The sequence below is a fragment of the Macrosteles quadrilineatus genome, unplaced genomic scaffold (genome assembly GCF_028750875.1).
Source record: "Macrosteles quadrilineatus isolate MER2022 unplaced genomic scaffold, UCM_ALF_1.0 Scaffold_1__1_contigs__length_201487025, whole genome shotgun sequence".
Lineage (NCBI taxonomy): Eukaryota > Metazoa > Arthropoda > Insecta > Hemiptera > Cicadellidae > Macrosteles > Macrosteles quadrilineatus.
The window spans coordinates 181,145,560-181,169,668 of record NW_026542594.1 but is presented as its reverse complement, the minus strand read 5'-3'; the positions used below and the strand labels follow the sequence as shown (position 1 = coordinate 181,169,668).

The 24,109-nt window shown below is 33.1% G+C and overlaps 2 protein-coding genes across 6 annotated transcripts in view; both read left to right on the top strand.

Moving 5' to 3' along the window:
• The first annotated feature begins 453 nt into the window (after window positions 1–453).
• LOC128991047 (gastrula zinc finger protein xLCGF3.1-like) overlaps window positions 454–24,109 on the top strand; it is a 42,872-nt gene continuing 19,216 nt past the window's right edge. For 2 of the 5 annotated variants that reach the window (XR_008490590.1, XM_054413768.1), the window contains exons 1-3: window positions 454–671; window positions 6,934–7,115; window positions 18,558–18,692. The gene's annotated coding sequence lies outside the window, so the exon portion shown is untranslated. Of the gene's footprint in view, window positions 672–6,933; window positions 7,116–11,143; window positions 11,267–17,339; window positions 17,412–18,557; window positions 18,693–24,109 lie in introns of those variants that run through there. The other 3 variants (XR_008490592.1, XM_054413777.1, XM_054413785.1) reach the window with 3 other exon arrangements.
• On the top strand, window positions 18,932–21,123 carry LOC128991041 (zinc finger protein 99-like). Its single transcript, XM_054413756.1, has one exon. It carries the CDS (start codon window positions 19,069–19,071, stop codon window positions 20,527–20,529), a length of 1,461 nt encoding a protein of 486 aa, XP_054269731.1. The 5' UTR covers window positions 18,932–19,068; the 3' UTR covers window positions 20,530–21,123.

The window sequence follows — 24,109 nt, the reverse complement described above, 5'->3', positions numbered from 1 at the left end:
TTTATACTGAGTATTCTACACATTGTATATTACCATTAGAATAGCTCAAAGTTGATGTGATGGGCTTGGGAAAAAAGATTATGCACTTTTTATGTTCGGAGTTTTAATTGATCGCGTTATGTTAAGCCATAGCTTCGTATAATGTACACTACGGTCTCTAATATGCCTTTTAAAATACGTCAATTAATTAGTTTTAACTTGTATACACGTTTTATCAATGTATAATTGACATTATATAAATATAAAAACATCATTTCGCACCGTATTGTCATTGAATTGTGTTTCCGACATCCCTGCAAAACACGTTTGTGGCGTCCGCAGAAGTACCAACCCACATCTATTACAAACCGAAAAAGCGCCGATGAAAAGAGCCGCTAACTTCACGACGGTCTCCTGCTCCTGCTCCTCTAAATCCTGCCATTCCTGCCTGACCTGATTCCTGAATCCGGAATCCTCAGTCAGAGTGTCAGACAGAATAGCAATAAGTTAAAATTAAAAAGTTAGCTCATCGTATTCGTAAATTCGTAGTGATTCCAGTGATTCCTGAGGACCAGTTTGTTTCAAGAATCAAGACTTCAAGTTAGGAAGTTTTTTCCAGAAAAGTGTATTGTAGGCTAGGCCTAGGCTACTTCTACTTTGTACATGAATAACTATAAAGTCTATAAACAGGGGTAAGTTATGAGCTTGCATTGCTACACCATTGACCTGCTGTCCATCATTATCATCCTATTTTAGCGAATTTCCGTATAGGGAAGTAAGTTAGTGGTAATTATTGCGACGAACGTGACCATGGGAACCTATATAGATTTATATATCACCAGATACTAGTTTTTTTGCTGAAAATAACGGTGCACAAATTTTTCCGCGCTCACAAATATTAACGGAGTTATGGCTGTTTTAAGTTTTATTTACCTTTGTAAGTCTACTGACTACCTAACTTAGTATAACTTATTTTAATTGACAATATTTCCTCACCAGAAACTTTGTATAGGCCTAACTATTAAATTTATGTAATTTGTGTGTCAACATTGTGTTACTTTAACCATGTAGCTTTTAAATGCCCTGTTGAATCCTTCTTATACCTAGAATAAGGATTTTTACTAGGCATACTTCTAAAGCCTAACAACTAACAACTACTATTAAACATACACCAACAAACAATGTTAGACTTCTATGTCCATTCTAAAATCTGAAGTTTTTTCCATGTCTAGTTCATGTTGGTGACACTTGAGCGCTAGTGTCATAACACTTTGTTAAATATTATAAGAGAGTACTACAGTAAAGTATTATTAAATACTAGCTGTGTGCCCGTTCTACGCACGGGGATCTTATAGTAGTCAGTTGAATGTGACAAAAATCACAAAATGTGTTGGGTTTTTGGACATTTGTAACTTTATTTCTTAAGTAGGTAGGCCATGTATTCCATGGAAAAGTACATGTATCAAGGATCGTCATCGAAAAAGGTTGTTATGAATAAATAGGTAGGCGTACGTACCCAAGAGATGGGCTATGGGCCTATTGGCTGTATGGTCCAGCGATTGCATCACACGGTGAGTAGAAACAGAAAGTGACACATTTGGTAAAACGAGTTTAGCATCATCCGTATACCTCTATTACTTACAATCACCCACTGTAGTTGTGATTTTTTCATCTTTACACTTAACACAATCGCCATTCAAGCGCCGTCAGTGAGTGAAAACCTTGTTTGTAAGCTATTGGCGACGATCATTATAAGTGTCCCAGTCCTATACAACACTGATTCAAGGTCTTCTTTCTGGCTATCAAAACTCAAGAACAATTTCATACACAAATAATCTCTGGTTCCTGACCTGGATGATGCCTAGTTATTTAATTTCATTTACGGTTACACTATAATATTGCACTTGCGATTAATTAAATCCGTTATGTAAGAAAAACGTTTTTAATCTCACTTTGTTTGGGATTTGCTTTCAAAACGTGATCGGAAATGATTGCGGTATTTGTAAACAACATTTGTAAACATATCAGTGACAGCTAGAAAAAATAATCTTGATCCGAACAGCTGTTCGTTATTTCATAGATGATTATGTGATAAAAATTGACCGAAAACTTGGCAAAAATCGCACAAAACCACATTTTTGAACGACCGCAATTTTATTTACAAAGTAGTGAGGCCATGTTTTAATGGCTAAAGACACTCTCGCCAATCAAGTGAATTCATTAAAATGACTTGGATCTTGATAGGTACTCTCGTTTTCATGGAGAAGATTGCGTAAAATGCCATCTTGAGTGTTACAGAAAGACAGACAGACAGAAATAGAGATAAGACTTGTTTCTGCTTCTTTAATGTATAAAACGTAAAAATAACCTTAAAAATATATAATTCTGAGCAATGTACAGACAAAACTCTAATTTTATTTACCTATATAGATATTAGTAATGAACTGTGCTTTACATTTGGTAATAGGCCTATAACCAGGGGATGAGTGATTGTGTTATTGACTTGTACAATATTTTCAACAACATAATCAAGTTTTGTACTTGGTTTTATACTGCTTTGTGATGCCATCTGGGCTCAAGTGTGTACCATTCTGAATTAATTGTTGAAACTCCTGCCAAGCTGCAATGTGCAAACACAGCACAATAACGATTTCAGTGATGTCTGGGATCAGTACAACAGTGGCATCACTTGAGTATTTATCTAATAACTTAGAGTGGAAAGAGTAGGCCTACTACCTTTGACTATTAATACAACCTACACAGATGGAGATGCATAAAAACATCCATTACCAAGTTCTCCGTTTAGATCTTTGGGGAGGTCTTTCTCCGCTTCTCGTAGTAGATTCCCTAGTTCCCGTCATTTTCGTAGCTCCTGCAAGTTTTTCTTCAGCAATAGGTGTGGTTGCGGGCCTATCCTACTCACATTTGCAGGCGCAGGGGTAGACAGTAGTCAGATGATTCCAGTAGTTCTAGCAATCGCCACTGGATGGCGCAGGCAAGCACTTTTGGCTTAACATCAACTCCCGCACATAATATACGACTGAATTCCCTCAGTAACTACCACAGTTGCAAATCTGATTCCTTAATACAGGTGTGCAAATTTCAAACTTATTTTAACGGAAATCTTGCGGAAACCTAACCTATCTTAATGACATGGTTACAATAATGCATTTTTTATATAGTAGGGCCTATGCTTATGAAAATGGATCTTGAAGAGCTATGAATTATAGCAACAAAAAGATCGTTGCCCATTCACCACCAGACAATACAGTAAACCACATAATTAACAATAATAACTATGACACACAAGTAAGCACACTATTCCCGGCAGGTCAGGCCTTCTAACCCTCTCATATCATATGTATCTCGCCTGGCAAACGTTACTGCACTTGAGCAGCCCATACTATCATGCTCTCATGGAAAAACACCATTCACCAAATTATGTGTACTGTTACTATTATTATCTTTTATACATAGGATTAAAATAGGCCTACTTATGTTTTGATTGGCTTTGGGCTTTGTCCAACAAATGTTTGCAGTTTTAAAGTGAGTATGACACAAATTGCTTTCGAACAGTTTAACTAACAAGGCTAACACAAAATCAAAACTTGTTAATAGTCTGTATTCAAAAATACACTCATCTGGTAATTGGCTGGTTCAAGGTAAAAATAATTAAAGTATCCATATCGCCCGAGGCTAAGTAAAGTGGGGAAGCCAAATCTGTAGATATTCTTTCCATGCTCATACTAAAATGTTTTTATCAGCTCGCTTTCTTGTCCGGTACAAATTTCGCAATCAATTTTATACCAACCTCCCGATGAGCTAGAGATTTGAAACTTGAAATATAGCTCACAAATTGATGACAATGCAATATTATATCATTTCATGTTCATATTTGTTTGGGCTACGCCCCATGGACTTCCAAATTTTCCATGTTTACATTTTGAAAGAATGTAAATATAGGCTATCAATTAATTTAATTCAGCTGTAAATACTTAAATTTGACAGTTCGAAGAGCAGAGGTTAAGAGGTACAAGTTCTGCTCCCGAGATATTGTAAAAATATAAAACAAGCATTTCAAAGTAAAGATAAAACATCTGATTACCATCTTATATATTAAAACGTGACAGGGTTTTTTGATTTCACGATTCTGAATCAACCACTTGACGGATTTTCATGATTTTTGTGTTAAAAGAAAGATAGCCTAATTTTGAGAACTAGGGAATGTCGAAGCCATAATTTTAGTTTAGGGTTTCAGTTTTTTAGAAATTAAGTTTAAAATTTTCAAAAGTCCAGCAGCCGACGCTAACATTCTACTCTAGCTTTTGGTAAATACTATTTGCTTAACGTAACAGCTGTAAAAATTCAGCGTTTTCTGCACAAATTCAGCATTTTTTGGATGAAAATTAAATGACATACGTGGAATTGACTTACTGTATTTATACTATGTGTTATGGCTATAATTATTTATACGTTCATTTATTCGGTAAGAGGATGAGAGTTGATTTAAATATACACATAGTAAAATAGTTGGTGTTCTAATTTATTTTTTTGAGCAGTCTTTAAAATATTTAGTTTGTTTTAGTGCAATATAATTTGTTTTAACTAACAGGTGGTTGAATAAAAAAAAATATTCTTTAGAACTATGAGGTTAGTTTTGATTTACTCTGTGATTTTGTCATTGATTACTTATAGGAAATAAGTAAGATTCTATAACCATTGTTGTATATGAATCTAAGCTCACGAATCTTCAAAAGAAAGCTTATGAAAATTATTTTACTACTCGACTTTTTGAGGAAAGGTTGGGAAAAGAACAATGATCACGTCATGATTGTTGTTGCTTGGCAGCTTTTTCTTTACTATAAATTTTGAACTGCTTAAACTATGCTTGAATTTGTAATTTACACACTATATACAGTTTTAATGGACTACTCGATTCCCCTTCGTAGGACGGGCCAAACAGCTCATACAGATAATAAGGTTTTGGTTATGTATTAACAGGCCATATAAAATAGATTTAACATATTTAAACACATTAAAGACTAAATAGTAGAAACTAATTTATAAATAAAAATACTTTTTAAAAATGCCACGTTTTTAAACGCACTAAAAAGTAGAAAATAATTTATAAATATGTTGAGGAAATAAATAATGTAGGCTAATATTTTAAACAAAAAACTTGGGGCGCATGCAATAGGCCTAGATCATAATAGTTCAATAGGTGAAGTTAATTGTAAATTAGCATGCGCCCCAAATTTTTTGTTTTAAATCTTACAAGTATTTATTCTCTCAACATATTTATAGATTATTTTCTACTTTAACCCTCCGAGGGTCCCTAGTTTTGGCCTTAATGTTTGCCTATTTTTTGCACATTTGCAAGGTTTTATTAAAACGGATCTGAGAAGCTTAAAAACAATGTTAATTATACTGTTCTATATACCATTTTGTTTGGAAAATCATGGGCTTCAATATTATACATAAAACATAAGGAATATTTGTTCCAAAAAATTTTTTAAGTAAAAAAAAATTTTTTTTGGAAAATCTTCAAAAAAAAAATAAGTTTGCGCTCAATGAAGTTGTATAAATTATAGGCCTATAAATATTTGAAAATAGCCACTTTGTTCTAAATTTTATGAGGATTACAAATATATAATCATATAAGGAAGTAGATCTGCAAATAAATAAGTTATGGGCAAAAACAGATTTCGATACATAGCGTTTAGCTAAGAATGCATAGCCTAACCATAGCTAGGAATCTGGCTGATAATTTACATCAATATCACTACCTACTTCTTCAGGATCATCAACCAGCCCTTCAAAATCACCTAAATCTTCTTATAATGCACCACGTATATCAGAACTTTTGATTTTTAACTCAAAACAATGATAAACATAATAAAACACATCAGTCAGCGGTCCGAGGTTAACTAACCTGTTTACAAATATGCACGTCAGCTGTCTGCTACAATTACGATCGGCTCGGAGAACTTACAGCGCTTAGAGACAGACCTTTAGAAAGCTTAGAATCTAACGAAAAGAACGATACCTAACTCGATCCAGTTCAATCCGATTTTGTCAGTCATAGAGCCTTTGCTGTAAACAGTGTTTGTGAGTCGAAAAATCGACACAAAACACTCGGAGGGTTAAGTGCGATTAAAAACGTGGCATTTTTAAAAGCTATTTTTATTTATACCTTTTTTATAAGATCAACCACTATTTTATGTACAGGCTTAAAAATAATACCAACCTATGACACTTTGGAGGGCATTCTCTACTATTTCATTTTAATAATAACCACTTTACTTTGTCTACGGAAGATTGATGATATTTAATCCAGGGGAGGGGTACATTTCCTGCCTGTACACATATGGTTTTCTGATAAGGGGTCATAGTTCTAATCCAGGGGGGGTACATTCACAGACCGTACATCTTTTCTTATATAGCATCCAGTTCACTTGATAACTAGAATACATTAATTTAGATTCTGTTATAGTCTAAGTGTATGGGTCTAATTCTACCCTTTCCATGTGTGTTGTCAAAATGACATCAATGATCAGCAGAGGGAACAATTCTGGCGACCCGGCATTTCAGATTCCAAGAATTCTTAGACCGAATACAAAAGATGAGTCCATAAAAGTTCCTTGCCTCAAGATTTAAAATCCTTCAGGTCCTGGTTCCAAGTCATTTTATTTATTTTCATTTTTTTTATTTATTTCTATGGCATGATGCCTTATTGGGTAAGTCGTTTCAGCTTGCATACTTTATGACTCATCTGTACAATTTTCAGATTTAAATAAGACTGAGTATTGTACAAAAAAATACAATACCTAATGTAATGTTTTAATGTGTAATGTAGTTATGTCTTGAAATTATAGTTTAACGTAAATGAACAAACATATAACTGAAAATGTGTACAATATATGTATATAATTAATTAAACATGTTCTTTTACAGTTTATGAAGAAAATAAACAGATTTGAAGTGGAAAAGGAACTTAAACTAACGTGGCAAGAAAGATAATGTACATAATATCTGATTATATCGGAACTGGAGTGTATCAGAGACTGGAGTACAATACTTTAAAAAGCTGCTAACAAGATTAATCTCTTACTTCCTACACTAAAGCACAAATTAAAGTAAGCAATATGAAAAATAATTTATAAATAAAAATCGCTTCTAAAAATATGTTTTTAAACGCACTAAAAAGTAGAAAATAATTTTATAAATATGTGTAGACTGTAGAGAATGAGTACTTAAAGTACTTTTAAGATTAAAAACGTGGGGTACATGCAAAATCTAATTTACAATTATCTTAACCTATTATATATTATTATTATCTATTGCATTCGCCCTACATTTTTCGCTTAAATTCTTACAAATACTTATTTTCTCATAAATATATATGCCAACATGAAGTTTATTTTCTCCACATATTTATAAAATAATTTTCTACTTTTTAGTGTGTTTAAAAACATGATATTTTAAAAAGTTTTTTTTTTTTAATTATTTTATACTTTTTAGTCTTTAATATCTAAATATGTTAAAATCTATTTTTATGGCTTACTAGCAGAGCACCCGTCCTTCGTACGGGGTTGGCATATAAGTATAAAATGCTTATTGCAGTTATACTCAAGCTTTGCGTTTGCAATGGGGGGAGGACACAGTTTGATAAAATTTGGTTCATAAATTTACGGTATGATATAGTATAACATATCTACCATTGCCATAATGTTCTACCATTGCACCTAAACAATAGAAAAAAATAAATTATCAAACATTCGCACAATATCACAAATTATTCATTAAATTAAAAACTCAAACCTAACTTTAAACAATCCTACTTTGACAGTTCTCATTGTGTATCACAGCTTTTTGTTGCTGCTTAGTTCAAATTAGCTGTTATCATATATATGCACAAACAAAATAATAATAGTGCTGCACCCTGTTGGGAAACCTTATAACTTTTGAATGCTATTGCATATTATAGAACCAACTTGTAAAGTTGAAACAGCTGACTAAATTCTTTAATTCCCTTTAAATGTGAATACTCATAAGTTTAACATGGGGAACTACAGACCCACTGGGGCGGAGCCCGAAAGGATTTTTGAGATACGAATATGCCTAAATGTTAATAGGGAATGTGAGCTATCATCATGCCAAATTTCAACCCAATCCGTCCAGTAGTTTATGCGTGATTGAGCAACACATAAACATACACACAAACTCACAAACTTTCAGATTTATAATATTAGTAAGATTAATAGGCCTACATAACCAAACCTTTTTAACTGTAATCACATATTGCTACTATTCTCATATTCATAAAACTTAAGAATCTCTCGGGAGCAGAACCTGTAGGCCTATATCTTAACCTCTGCACTTTGAAAGGACTGTCAAATTAAAGTATTTACAGCTGACATCAATTGATATATTAACATTAATCAAAATGTAAACATTAAAAAATCGGAATCTTATGGGGTGTAGCTCAAGGGAAATATGGAAATAAATTATTTAATACTACATTGTCATCCATTTGTGAGCTATGTTTCAAGTTTAAAGTCTCTAGCACATCAGGAAATTGGTTTGAAAACCAATTTCAAAATTTGTACCGAACAGACAAGAAAGCGAGCTAATAAAAACATGTTAATGACAACATGAAACATATGAGCCAATTTCTTAAAAAAATAAGTATGGTAATTTAATATGATGGAACTTAAAATAATGGCAATGTTGTATGATATTTAAAACTCTTAAAAATATTTGAACAAGAGTTGTTTCTAAGTTCATTGATAATACAATTGTAAAAGGTTAATCAAATTCTACAATATTAGATATTTAAATAGGCGTACAATGCAAACAGACTAATTCCAATTAGTTTCTAACATGTCTTAAACGTTAGAAGTCAGAAATAAAGACTAAAACATGTTAAAGATCACAAAAAAGTCTTCACTTGAGTAATCAATATGTAGAAAAATGAATGTTTTCAACTCTATTGGCAATGAAGTTTCAAATTTATTTTCACACGGATAAGCAATCAAGTGATAAAATATCAATCAGTTTTACAACCAATTAAACACGGGGTACCACAAGGGTCAATACTTGGACCTTTATTATTTATTAGTTACATCAGGGATATGCCAAACTATCTAAGTTTAAACTTAAGGACATAAAAAATCAACTTATACTATATGAATATTACTCTAATCTTATTATGTCTGCAAAGACTGGCTTGGAAATAGAAATAAATTCATTCATAGAATTAGGTAAACTTAAGGATTTTGTTTCTTCCAATAATCTAATATTAAACCCGCAGAAGACTAATTACTGTACACTCATTTCACTACAGAACAAAACCGAAACGAGAATGATTTTAACATTTTTATTGATAACTAGCTGTACCCGCGGGCTTTGCCCCATTTAGCTTCATAAGTGAGCTCGTTCGCATGGCTCAATCACGTCCTGGTTGAAGTTCGTTCGCTACGCTCACTCACTTTTAGGTTGGAGCTCGTTCGCTGCGCTCACTTGCCTTCAGGTTGGCTCCTTCGCTACGCTAACTTGCCTCCAGGTTGAAGTTCGTTCGCTACGCTCACTCACCTTTTGGTTGCAAATTAGCTGTTGTCATAAATGTAAAAAAAATAATAGTTCTGCACACTGTTGGTAATCCTTGTAACTTTAATAATGCTTTAATGCTATTGAATATCATAGAACAGAACCAACTTGTTTTATTGAAACAGCTGTTAAGATTCATTGATTCCATTTAACTATGAGTACTCATAAGGTTAACATGAGAATCTCCAGAGCCACTGGGGCGGAGCCCGAGAGTCCGATCAGAATAAAAACAGCTTAGTTTCCCTATTTCATGTCCAAAGAAACGGTTTACCGAATTTCAGCCTCCTAGGTTATGGGAAGTGGGAGAATTAGTGATGAGTGAGTGAGTGAGTAAGTCAGTGAGGGCTTTGCCTTTTATATATTTAGATAATATAATAGAAAGGGTAGATAAATCAACATTTTTGGGATTTTATATCGTTAACCATCTTAGTTGGGACCTGCATATAGACCATCTTTTAGCAAAAATAAACTCAGGAATTAATGCCTTAAAAAGATTGTATTATCTTTGTAATTTGAAAGTAAAAAAAAATGTTTTTCATGCCCAAGTGCAATCCCATATATCTTATGGAGTTTGTGCGTATGGAGGTACAACCAAACAAAACCTTTGTGAAATTTTAATTAGTCAAAAAAGAGCTATAAGAGCCATGTTAAATCTCGAGTTTGATGAATCTGTAAAGGGGCATTTTATTAACCAAAATATATTAACCATCTATAGTTTGTATTATCCTTGAGTGTATTATGCATGTCAGGAAAAATAAATCCAATTTTACAACACATGAAGATATACATAACTACAACACCAGAAAAAAAAAACATAGTCTTACCTTTTCACAATTCTGAGCCATATGAAAATAAACCATACTATGCCGGTTCTGTATTCTTAAAACATATTCCTAAAGAAATATTGAACATAGAAAATCAAAACAAGTTCAAAAGTGAATTCAAAAGTTTTATGATCAGAAATGCATTTCACTCTCTTGAAGACTTGTACGATTTAACTGATGTGAATGCTGATGCTACATAACTGTAAATTTCATAACTGAACAATTCAATGCAATGTACTGAGTTAGATTAAGAAACTGTGGCGCTATTTATTGTATTGTTGTACATGAAACAAATAAAGAGGTTTGAATTTATTTTAATTTAATTGAAGCGTCCCTTAAGATGTTTGACACGTGAGAAAACATTTATTCAACTACATCATATAAAGTATCATCTGTTGACACATTCAGGGAAGTGTCCTTATAAGTGCACTTTATATGGACAATTATTCAAAACCAAGAACTGTGTGAAGATTCATACATTAGTTCACAAAGGAGAGAAAAGTGCGGAAAAGTGCACTATTTTAAATCTGATAAATATTTTATAGACACTCTTCTACTTACTTTACATAAATTTTAACTGCATTTATGATTCTAATTTTGCATTATTATGATAATTTGGTTATAATACAGTATGTATACATTTTTGTAATGTTTTGGAATCATCGTTAAAATTAAAAATTACCTCAATGATTCAACAAATGTATATAATTAATAAAATATGGTATTTTCAGAAGAGGCAATAAGATTTGAAGAGGAGAAGGAACCTCAATTCAAGTTGCAAGAAAGATAATTTAAATTATCTGATATAATACTTTAAACATCAGCTAACAGCATTAAGTTTTTACTACACTTTAAGTAATTCACTGCATAAAACTTAAATTATAGGCCTACATGACTTTTATTTGGCTGATGTGGCTGATGCAGTATTATATGAAGAAAACAAGGAACATTGAAGCAACTTTCTCATTTAAATAAATAGGCTAATTTAATTTGATGGAACATAAAAGTCAAGCAAAACAATCCAATTGCCATTAGTAGCATATGTTGTAAGCCATTTTATACACATAACATCATTAGATCAAAAGGTGTTTTAAAGTTGATTGATACATGTACATAACTGTTAAACGTTTAACAAATCAAACACAAATAGACATACAAAGCCCACCTGCTAATTCCAATTAGTTTCTGACATGTCTGATTAAGTAGAAGACAGAAATAAAAAACTAAAACATGTTAAAGATGTATAAAAAACCTTCGCTTGAGTGTCCAATATGTAGAAAAACGTTTTCAACTACATTTAAAATGAAAAGTCACATATATTTACACACGGGCGAGCGTCCCTTTAGATGTTTGACATGTGAGAAAACATTTATTCAACGACAACATGTAGTGTATCATATGTTGACACATTCAGGGAAATGTCCTTATAAGTGCACTTTGTGTGGAAAATCCTTCAAAACCAAGGCCAATATGAAGAGTCATACATTATTAGTTCACACCGAAACACGACCTCACAAGTGCACTATATGTGGAAAATCTTTCAAAACCACTGCTTTAATGAAGACTCATACATTAGATCACACAGGAGAGCGACCTTATAAGTGTACTATATGTGGAAAATCCTTAAAAACTAAGGATATTATGAACAGACATATATTTGTTCACACCAGAGAGCGAAATCATAATTGCACTATATGTGGAAAATCCTTCAAAACTAAGGAATATATGAAGAGACATACATTAGTTCACAAAGAAGAGCGACCTCATAAGTGCACTTTATGTGGAAAATCGTTCAAAACCACTGCCAAAATGAAGATTCATAAATTAGTTCACACTGAAGAGCGACCTCACAAGTGCACAATTTGTGGAAAATCCTTTAAATCCACTGCTAAAATGAAGATTCATACATTAGATCACACAGGAGAGCGACCTCATAAGTGTACTATATGTGGAAAATCCTTCAAACGGAAGGAAATTATGAACAGTCACATAGTTGTTCACACCAGAGAGCGACATCATAAGTGCACCATATGTGGAAAATCCTTCAAAACTCAGGACTATATGAGGAAACATACATTAATTCACATAGAAGAGCAACCTCATAAGTGCACTATATGTGGAAAATCCTTTAAAACTAAGGACTATATGAGGAAACATAGATTAGTTCACACAGAAGAGCGACTTCACAAGTGCACTATATGTGGAAAATCCTTCAAAACTAAGGACTATATAAGGAAACATAGATTAGCTCACACTAGAGAGCGACCATCATAAGTGCACTATATGTGTAAAATCCTTCAAAACCATTACTTGCACGAAGCAATTTACATCATTTCACACAGAAGAGCGACCTCATAAGTGCACTACATGTGGAAAATCCTTCATAACTAAGTACTATATGAAGAAACACACATTATTTCACACAGAAGGGCGACTTTATAAGTGTTCTTATGTGGAAAATCATTCAAACAAGTGGCGATGTAAAGAGGCATAAATTTGTACACAATGTTGAGTGATCTCATATTTTGCATATTTTTGTCAATATTTTAGAAGGTGGAACTTGTTTTTACAATTAGCAAAGGTATATGTATTGTTTATCAATTGTGTCCCCTACAACCAAAAAAAGTACTTGCACATCAACACCTACATATTTTAACCTTGCCAAGCCGTTTGAAAATCAAAAATGTAACATTTAATTTTTGGCCAAGTATCGCCTTTTTCGGATGGATAATCTTTTCTTGTAATTGTTAACCTACTTAAGAATTGTATTTTGACTGGAAAACTATATTTTGATGTCTATTATGAAAGGGAACTAAAAAAAATGGTTTCAGCAATCTGACACATACTTTATGAGGTTTATTGTTTTGTTAATAAGATACAACTTTGGGTTTCCGCAATCTCAACCTTGTTAGAATAATACAGTACGTTGAAAGTACATCATTGGTTATATATACCACGAATGGTTTGAAATTAAATTTTCAAGTGTTATTTGAGGTTGTGTTGGTTAGTCTATGCCTATACATTAGGCCTATACATGTTTTTGAATTCTTCCTGTCCTTTAATACCTCCGTTGTGTTTAGCCATACATACGTGTTTGTTTTGTTTTTTATTTTCAAAAATGGAAACATTAGGCTGTGGCGGAGAATTTTTATTATTACACCCAGAGTGGAAACTCTCACATTGGTATTGGTGGTTTGAAACAAGTCTGTGTTCGAGCAGGCTTCATAAGAGAACAGAAAAGTCTAAATAAGTCTCAGCAAACAGGTATGTTTATGCTTGAGAGACCAACCAGTTGAATCTTATATATATAAAAAAATTGGTTTTCTTGTTTAGCTCTTCTATCCGACCAATTTTCAAGATTGAGGTCTCGAATTGAAGGTATTCACGTACAGATTTGCCATCAAGCATCGGCATAAATGTATCTATAATCCCACTCGGCCTATACGTAAACGAAATTTGCCCCATGTATTTCTTATGGGAGTGAAATTTGGTTTTTCTTTTCCGAGTTTGTTAGGCTCATCTACTCGACCGATTTTCATGATTAAGGTCTCTGATGAAGGTATGCACGTACAGATTTGCCATCAAGGATCGGCATAAATGTATCTATAATCCCACTCGGTATATACGTAATCGAAACTTGCACCCCATGTATTTCTTATAGGAGTTAAATTTGGTTTCTCTTTTCCGAGTTTTTTTGGCTTTTCTACCCGACCAATTTTCATTATTGAGGTCTCAAATTGAAGGTATGCACGCAAAGTTTTGCCATCAAGCATCGGCATATATTTATCTATAATCCCACTCGGCTTATATGTAAACAAAATTTGCTCACCATGTATTTCTCATGGTAGTTAAATTTGGTTTCTCTTTTCCAAGTTGGCTTTTCTACCCGACTGATTTTGATTCAATGATTTATTAGGCCATTAAGCAAAGCAATAGGCTAAGTCACTTACAATACAAATAAATAATAAATTAGTCCATCTCTTGATTCACAAATAAATACAAGTTAGATCAATATAATAATAAGGAAACAAACAAAGCCATGCAAAACAAAACTGAAGCAAAACCATGCAAAAAAAAAAACAAAAAACATGCAAAAATAGCCAGATCGTATCATTTGGTTAAACGAGGTTTTAAATGACTTTATTAACGGGGAACAAATTGTAAACAAAACTTGACCTCTACATAAACCGTACAGAACTAACAATAAAATTGTCTTCAGCTGTTCCACTAGGATGAGAAATCTACTAAGGGAGTTATGTTTTATCTATGGTTTTACTTAAAGGGTATAGAGGCTAGTATTTTACGATCAAATGAAAATCTAACTAAATTGTACATAGCCTAGGTACTACTAATTTGGTAAATATTTTATTATTTTAAACGTCTGCATTTTTTATGAGAAGCACCTCTGACTGTAAACAAAAATCTCAGTACTAACTTAATCATCTCCAAAAATGTGACGTTGTGATTGTATCCCGGATGTGCAGTAATACCCATATTATATATCTTATGGTTTTAGGGACATCATGAATCATTATCATCCCTACGTTGCTTCATTACAATTCAACAAAAACTAGAATAGGCTTGGTTGGATTGTTGCAGTTAATGAAGATTTTGCTAATCCACCAAAAATATTATACAAATATTTTCACGCGATTAAAAAAAAATTAACAAGATTCCCATTTTCACAAAATCCAAAAACTACTGAAAATCCACCTTAAATTCTGGAATAGTGATTACCTAAGTACCTTTTTAAATATAAACGTCCCCAAAAACCTAGAAATCATTTTAAATACAAACTTAACTTCAATTCATTTACATAAAAACAATAAAGTATTTGGGAATTGATATCGATTCACAACTAATTTTGCAAAAACACGTTAAAAACCTATCAAAGTGCAACCTATATCAAGCATTATTTTTTAGCTGTTTACAAACCGCCATTAATGTTTAAAAGTGATTTCGGCACATTCATGGACTGTCAACAATCTCATCCACATAACACAAGATCCAAAAATATTATAAAAACCAGTTTAACAAAGGCTTAAAATCTTTCATCCCCTCAGTATACAGGACCAAAAATGTTCAAAAAATTACCCTCTGAGATTAAAAACATTGCCTTGTTCTCTAAATTTAAATTATCTTAAAACATTTCTTTTTGAGTGGCCATCTTACTCACTAACAGAATATCTGGAAGATGTTAACATTAGATGTGTTCTTAAGTTTTGAGAATAAAGCAATGTTCTTAATCACAATTGGTTGCTGAGATTAAAAACATTGCCTCATTCTCTAAATTTAAATTATCTTAAAACATTTTTTTTTTTTTTTTGAGAGGACGTTTTACTCACTAGAAGAATAACTAGAAGATGTGTATATTTGAAAGATATTACTTCTACCATAGGTTTTTAGCCTAATGATTTGTTTTATTTCTTTTCTAAGCTATTTTAAGATTTTAAAATGTAGTATTAGACTTTGTGACAAATCACTTGTCAAGAGAATTGATGTAATGTGATGATGTTATATAAATAAATAAAAAGTAAATTAGGGATGGACGAGATTGGATTTTTAGTTCGAGACGAGACGAGACAAGATTTTTTATTTCTCATAAAATTTCGAGACGAGATCGAGACGGGATTTCCCTTCTCATACACAACGGGAAATGCACGTTCAAAATTTTTACCTGATTTTGTAACATTGTTAGATGACTGTTAAAATACAAAAATAATGATAATAGGCAAGAATATTTACAATCTTTTATTAAAAAACATCAGCATAACATTTTTTTATTAATCACGCCTAACTTATTAAAAATGCCTACGATTAGGAAACATAGTGATATCAGTTAGGATAGAGTTCAACTTATCCTAAAATAAAATAAATCATAAAATAAAAGCAATATTAATTTTTATAAAATAGTTACTTGTTTTGACTTCTTATAGTAATAAAACATTCCTCACACTGCTTACACTTAACAAAACTTCTCAAATGTTATTAAAGTAATATTTACATTTAAAGAATTAATTAAATAAGAACGCCTTCGCAAAGGAAACGCAACTACAACACGCTCCTGTATTGCGGGTATTGCATTGACTTTCTGCAGGCGTTTTTAATTTTTTTTTAAATTTTTTTTTATTCTCGTCTCGGTAAAAATCTCGGCCAAAAAGAAATCTCGTCTCGTGTAACAAGATTTAAAATTTCCCGAAATTTTGAGACTTGACCATCCCTAAAGTAAATACAAGTTGGAAGCTAGAAAACCACATTTTTATTTAAACTCACTGTCCCTTGTCACATGCTCCTTCGTGTTGAGCTGCTCACCTGACTTCAAAACTGCTTAGAAGATGAACATTTTGCTACTCATCTGGTATTTAGTGATGAAGCTGCAACTTTTTACTTTAGTGTAAAAAGGTTAACAAGTATAATTATGTGCTTTATTTTTATTTGCTCTAAACAATTAATTGTTGATTACTTTCAAAAGTACTGTTAAATTTTTACTATTTTTTATTATTATTTAATATAATTTGTACTAAAAGAGTAGAGAACTGTAAAATTAGAAATTGACAATTAATTTTTACACACAAAAATTTGGAATTCCAGCTCCTTCTTCAAATTCTCTCGCTGACCACCATTTCTTTCTTGTTCGCCTCAAACGCATACTTGTTGCCCTTAAAACAGCACAAATCATTCTTGATCTTATCCAGCTTATTACCAAACTGTATGGTTTTTCCATTTCTTTAATAGTTTTTCAGCCATAACCCTTTAAAACATTTGAAACTCATTCCCAAAAATTCTATGAACACTTTTGACAAGAGGAGTAAATGATGCATGTCGTTGTTCGCAAGCTTTAGTATACTTTCTTTTTTCATCTTTCGCTTTTTTTTATTACTTTTTGATGAGGGATGGAGACATAAGATGGATTATCAGTGTCAACGTCACGAACATCAAACAATGCCTCCATCTGAGTCTCCCACACGCCTCTACAAGCTAAATCAGCTTTTAGTGCAGGTTCGTTGAGATGACTGCCTTCTGCTATCAAGGGCTCGTTAATGCAGTTTCCCCAGGCTTGTTCCATCATGTTACCTATTGTGTCTGTTACTTCATTTTGTCTTTTTATTATCAGACCACCATTTTGACATTTTAGAGCATGCTCTGTATTGAACTCATTTCCGCATCATTCACATTTTAATGGGAGGTTTATTTGTGTTTTCCCATAACGTAGAGAGAGGGCATCTCTAAATTCTTGTGGGGACATGTCCAGATTAAGTTTCTTCAGAGGCAAGCATGATAGCCAGCATCCATGTCATCTGCATACCAAACTTGAGATGTGTTAGGCATTCTTTTTAGTTCTTGTATTAATGGAAGTGTTGCCAGACCGTATAATATCATTGATAGTGGATCTCTTTGGGTAACTCCTCCTTGACTTTACAATCTTTGATTACTTCCTTGCAAAATTAAATCTGAGCTACAATGGTAAGTATTATAAATTAATCTAGCAGCTCTTGGCCAATGGACTCTTGCTTGCCATAAAGCATGAATTCTGTTTATTTTGTTAAAAGTGTTATCTGCGTCGACCAGAATCATACACCATTCTTTGTTGGTATAACTGTGTTCACTATATTGCGTTTGCATGAAATGTATTCCTCCCTCTATACCTGATTTGAGACCTCCACAAAGTTAATCTGTACCTAATGCTTGTTTTGCATCATCGCCAAAAGCTAAAATAATGCATTTGGCCAGAATGCGTCTGAGACATTCTCCTATTCCAATGGGCCTCACGCCTGGACATTTGTCAATTGCAATAAGTCTATTTGCCATCAGAGCTCTTATAAAATGGTGTGCCATGGTACTACTTCTCCAAACCAAATGTGTAAAGTTTCTTTTTCAATCCATGAAATTTGTATTAGCAATCATTCATCTTTAAGTTCAAAAAAGGATTTAGAATTTGATTATTTTATGGACACCCGGTCCTATACTTACTTTGATTACATTAATTTAAATTGCATTTATGATTCATATCATGCATTATTATGATAATCTGGATATAGTACATTACGTATACATTTTTGTAATGTTTTGAAATCATTGTAAAATAAAAATTTCCTAAATGATCACAACAAATATATTTAACTAATAAAATATGGTCTTTTTCAGCAGAGGCAATAGATTTGAAGAGGAGAAGGAACCTTAATTCATTTTGCAAGAAAGATAATTTACATAATCTGATATAATACTTTAAAGAGCAGCTAAAAAGATTAAGTCTTTACTACACTTATAGTAGGAATGAAAGTAAGTGATCCACTACATAAAATTAAATATAAAGAATAGGCTACATGGTTTTATATGGCTGATGCAATATAATTTGAAAAAAGGAACATAGAAGCAACGTTGTCTTTTAAAAAAGTAGTCTTAAAATGTTATAGTGGAACATAAAAGTCAGGCAAAAAAATCAAATTGTCTCGAGTAGGCTATGTTGTAAGCCATTTAATACATAACATAACATAACAATATTTGATCAAGAGTTGTTTTAAAGTTGATTGACACATGTAAATGTCAAACATTAAACAAATCAAACAGAAAAAAACGTACAAAGCCAACCAAATGATTTCAATCAGTTTCTAGCATGTCTATAAAAAGTTAAAAGTCAGAAATTGACAACTAAAACATGTTAAAGATCACTAAAAAGCCTTTGCCTGAGTGTCCAATATGTAGAAAAAATTTACCAACTCTATTGGCAATGAAGTGTCACATATATTTACACACGAACGAGCGTCCCTTTAGATGTTTGACTTGTGGGAAAACATTTGTTCAAATATCTCATATAAAGCGTCATTTATTGACACATTCTGGGAAGTGTCCTTATAAGTGCACTTTGTGTGGAAAATCCTTCAAATCTAAGGATAATATGAAGATTCATACCTTGGTTCACACAGGAGAGCGACCTTATAAGTGCATTATATGTGGAAAATCCTTCAAAACGATTACTAACATGAAGCAACATACATTAGTTCACACAGAAAAGCGACCTCTTAAGTGTACTATATGTGGAACATTTTTCAAAACTAAACAAGGAATGAAGAGTCATACATTAGTTCACAAAGAAGAGCGACCTCATAAATGCACTTTATGTGGAAAATCCTTCATAAGTAAGGACTATTTGAGAAAACATACATTAGTTCATACAGAAGAGCGACCTCATAAGTGCACTATATGTGGAAAATCCTTCAAAACTAAGGACTATGTGATGAGTCATACATTAGTTCACACAGAAGAACGACCTCATAAGTGTACTATATGTGGAACATTCTTCAAAACTAAAGAAGGTATGAAGAGTCATACATTAGTTCACACAGAAGAGCGACCTCATAAGTGTACTATATGTGGAACATTCTTCAAAACTAAAGAAGGTATGAAGAGTCATTCATTAGTTCACACCAGAGAGCGACCTCACAAGTGCACTACATGTGGAAAATGCTTCAAAACTAAGAATCTTATGAAGAGTCATACATTAGTTCACACAGAAGAGCGCCCTCTTAAGTGTACTATTTGTGGAACATTCTTCAAAACTAAACAAGGTATGAAGAGTCATACATTAGTTCACAATGAAGAGCTACCTCATAAGTGCACTTTATGTGGAAAATCCTTAAAATGTATGGCCAATTTAAAGCAACATACATTATTTCACGCAGAAGAGCGACTTCATAAGTGTACTACATGTGGAAAATTCTTTAAAACTAAGGACAATATGAGGAAACATACATTAATTCACAATGAAGAGCAACCTCATAAGTGCACTATATGTGGAAAATCCTTCATAAGTAAGGACTATTTGAGAAAACATACATTAGTTCATACAGAAGAGCGACCTCATAAGTGCACTATATGTGGAAAATCCTTCAAAACTAAGGACTATATGAAGAGTCATACATTAGTTCACACAGAAGAGCGACCTCATAAGTGTACTATATGTGGAAAATCCTTTAAAACTAAGAATCATATGATGAGTCATACATTAGTTCATACAGAAGAGCGACCTCATAAGTGCACTATATGTGGAAAATCCTTTAAAACTAAGAATCATATGATGAGTCATAAATTAGTTCATACAGAAGAGCGACCTCATTAGTGTACTGTATGTGGAAAATAATTCCAAACAAGTGGCCATGTAAACAGGCACAAATTAGTACACAGCGGTGAGCGACCGTATTGTATGTGGAAAATCCTTAAGAACTGAGGGCAATATGTACATAAATTTACACAAAGAGCGAGCTCACAAGTGCACTACATTTGGAACATCCTTCAAAATTATGAAACATATGACGAGTCCTACATTAGTTCACACATAAGAGCGACCTCATTAATGTACTTTATGTGGAAAATACTAATGGCTATTTTAACCGGTATAAATAAGTACACACCGGAGGGAGACCTCATAATGTACTATATGTGGAATATCCTTAAGAACTAAATGCAATATGATGCAACATACATTAGTTTACACAAAGAGTGAGTTCAAAAGTGCAATACATGGGGAACATCCTTCAAAATTAAGAACAATATGAAAAGTCATAGGGCCTACATTAGTTCACACAGAAGAGCGACCTCATGAGTGTACTACATGTGGTTCATCATTCGAAACTAAGGAAATTATGAAAGGTCATAAATTTGTTCACACCAGAAAGCGACATCATAAGTGCACTATATGTGGAAAATCCTTCAAAACCATCAACAATTTGAAGCACCATGTATTAGGTCTCACAGAAGAGCGACCTCATGATTGTACTATATATGTGGAAAATCCTTCAAAACTAAGAAACGTATGATAAAACATACCTTAGTTTCACACATTCAAAACTAAGGACTATATGAAGTGAACGAGCATAATGAAAGCGACATCGTAATTGCACTACATGTGAAAATCGTAATTGCACTACATGTGAAAAATCCTTAAAAACTAAGGCAGATATAAAGCAACATACATAAGTTAACACAGAAGAGCAACCTCATAATTGCACTATATGTGGAAAATCTTTCAAAACTAAGAATCAACTAAGAGTCATACATTACATCATACCGGAGAGCTACTTCATAAGTGTACTATATGTGGAAAGTCCTTCAAAAGAAAGGGAATTATGAAGAATCGTACACTCGTTCACAATGGAGCGCGACATAAGTGCACTATATGTAAAAATTCCTTCAAAACTGTAATCAATATGAAGCAACATGTATTTGTTCACAAAGAAGAGCGTCCTCATAAGTGCACTTTATGTGCAAAATCCTTCAAAACTAAGGCAGATATAAAGCAACATACATAAGTTCACACAGAAGATCGACCTCATAATTGCACTATGTGTGGAAAATCTTTCAAAACTAAGAATTGTATGAAGAGTCATACATTACATCACATCGGAGAGCTATCTCATAAGTGAACTATATGTGGAAAGTCCTTCAAAAGAAAGTAAATTATGAAGAATCATACACTCGTTCACACTGGAGAGCGACATTATAAATGCACGACAAGTGGAAAATCCTTCAAAACTAAGGCAAATATAAAGCAACATATATTATATCACACAGAAGAGCGACTTCATAATTCACTTCATCGTCCAAAACTAAGGAAATTGTGAAAGGTCATAAATTTGTTCACACCAGGATGCAACATCATAAGAGCACTTTATGTGCTCATAAGTGTACTATATGTGAAAAGTCCTTCAAAAGAAAAGTAATTATAAAGAGTCATACGTTCATTCACACTGGAGAGCGACATAACTGCACTACATGTGGAAAATCTTTAAAACTTTGGATAATATGATGAAACATACATTAGTCACAATGAAGAGCGACCTTACAAGTGCACTATATGTGGAACATCATTCAAAACTAAGGAAGGTATCAAGAGTCATACATTTGTATGCACATGTATGCAGTTGATACCGTACTCCTCCTTGGGAAAAACCCTGAAGCCCTTGAAATCAGCTTGTTTGTTTCCATAAACATGGCAATACAATATTGCCAAAACAACAGCTTAGTAGTCAATGAAGAGAAAACACAACAACTGGTCTTTGGCAGGAGAAATGGTGGGGTATGCAGTATCCCAGACATCGAAGGCCCAGAAGAAGCAAAGTATTTAGGCTTAATAATAGACCAGAAACTAACATGAACCCCCCATATTGACAGCCTGTGTAGTAAGCTGAATAGCAGTGTCTACGTGATAAGAAGGATAAAAACCATAAGTGACACCAACATAGCCAAGATTGCCTACCACTCACTGTTTGAATCACATCTTCGATATGGCCTTGAAGTATGGGGAAACTCATCGGCAACCAACCTCCAACGTGTGCTTATCCACCAGAAAAAAGCAGTAAGAATATTAGCAGACATGGACAAGAGAGAAAGTCACAGACCGAAATTCCGTGAGCTAAAAATCCTAACGATTACAAGCCAATACATCCTAGCTGTGGCTACTCACGCAAGCAGGCTACAGCTCTAACGAGGTACGGATAGGCACAGCCATAACACCCTACAGGCTATGAATTACACACTTCCAGTCCATCATCTAACTCTTTTTGAAGAAAAGCCTTCCTACATGGGAGCGAAGTTCCTGAACCTGCTCCCAGAGACAATAAAAAGCCCCAGCATAAGCAGAACCAGACAACGCTTATCGGCTTTGTATTGGCTTGTGGAGAGACCATTCTACACTGTTGAAGAGTTCATGAACTGGAGAACTTCACCGATGTTCCAGTGAGGACTAAACAACTATTATAGTAATAACCATCACTACCGACAGCGCCTCAAAGCCTAACAACTTTATGCTATTTTATAATTAAATCTCTGTAATGTTTGACGCCTATTCTGTACTCTATGTTCAAGAATAAAGTATTCTGATTTGTTCACACCTGAGAGGGACCTCATAAGTGCACTATAAAACTAAGGACTATATGAAGAGACGTACATTATTTCAATTATAAATAATAATAATAATTATATCAATGAACGCATATGTCGTACACTCCTTGTCTGGTACTGGAACCAGAAATGCCCTACAAACATATTCATGATAAGTTGATAACCTAACCTAACATAGCCGTACATAAGCGCTGGATAAGGGTGGCCTCCGCATTATACTAAAGTACCAAATTGTTATATTTATTATAAATATATATGAATTTTAACGAATAGTGTTTTTGGCTTTTGAAGATATCAAAATTAAATGTAAGTCGTCCCGGGTCTAGGTCCCACCTTACCATCTTACATCAATAGCTTCGAAGCTATTACATGATCTTCCCTATAGGAAAAATTTGCTTAAAGAAAACCACTTCATACTTACTTCCCTTTTATTCATATTGGCTCAAACATTAAGCCATAGATAAAACCATAGACCAACCAACACAATGTTTTATCTATGATAAAGATTTACCATCCTTATGGAACAGCTGAAGCCAATTTTATTGTTAGTTCTGTCCGGTTTTCTGTAGATGTTGTGTTTTGTTTACAATTTGTTTCTTGTTATTTCAGTAATTTAAAACCTTGTTTATCCAAATAAAACTATCTAATCATAAACAATAACTCGTCCATTAGCTATATAACCAAACACAGAGTAACAAATAATGAGAAACTAACTATAAAATAATAGAAACAAATTCTAAACAAAACACGACATCTCCAAAAAACTGGACAGAACTAACAATAAAATTGGGTTCAGCTGT

What these genes read in the sequence shown, in the direction of transcription:
- LOC128991041 (XM_054413756.1), top strand. Translation starts at nt 19,069, where the DNA reads ATGTTAAAGATCACTAAAAAGCCTTTGCCTGAGTGTCCAATATGTAGA.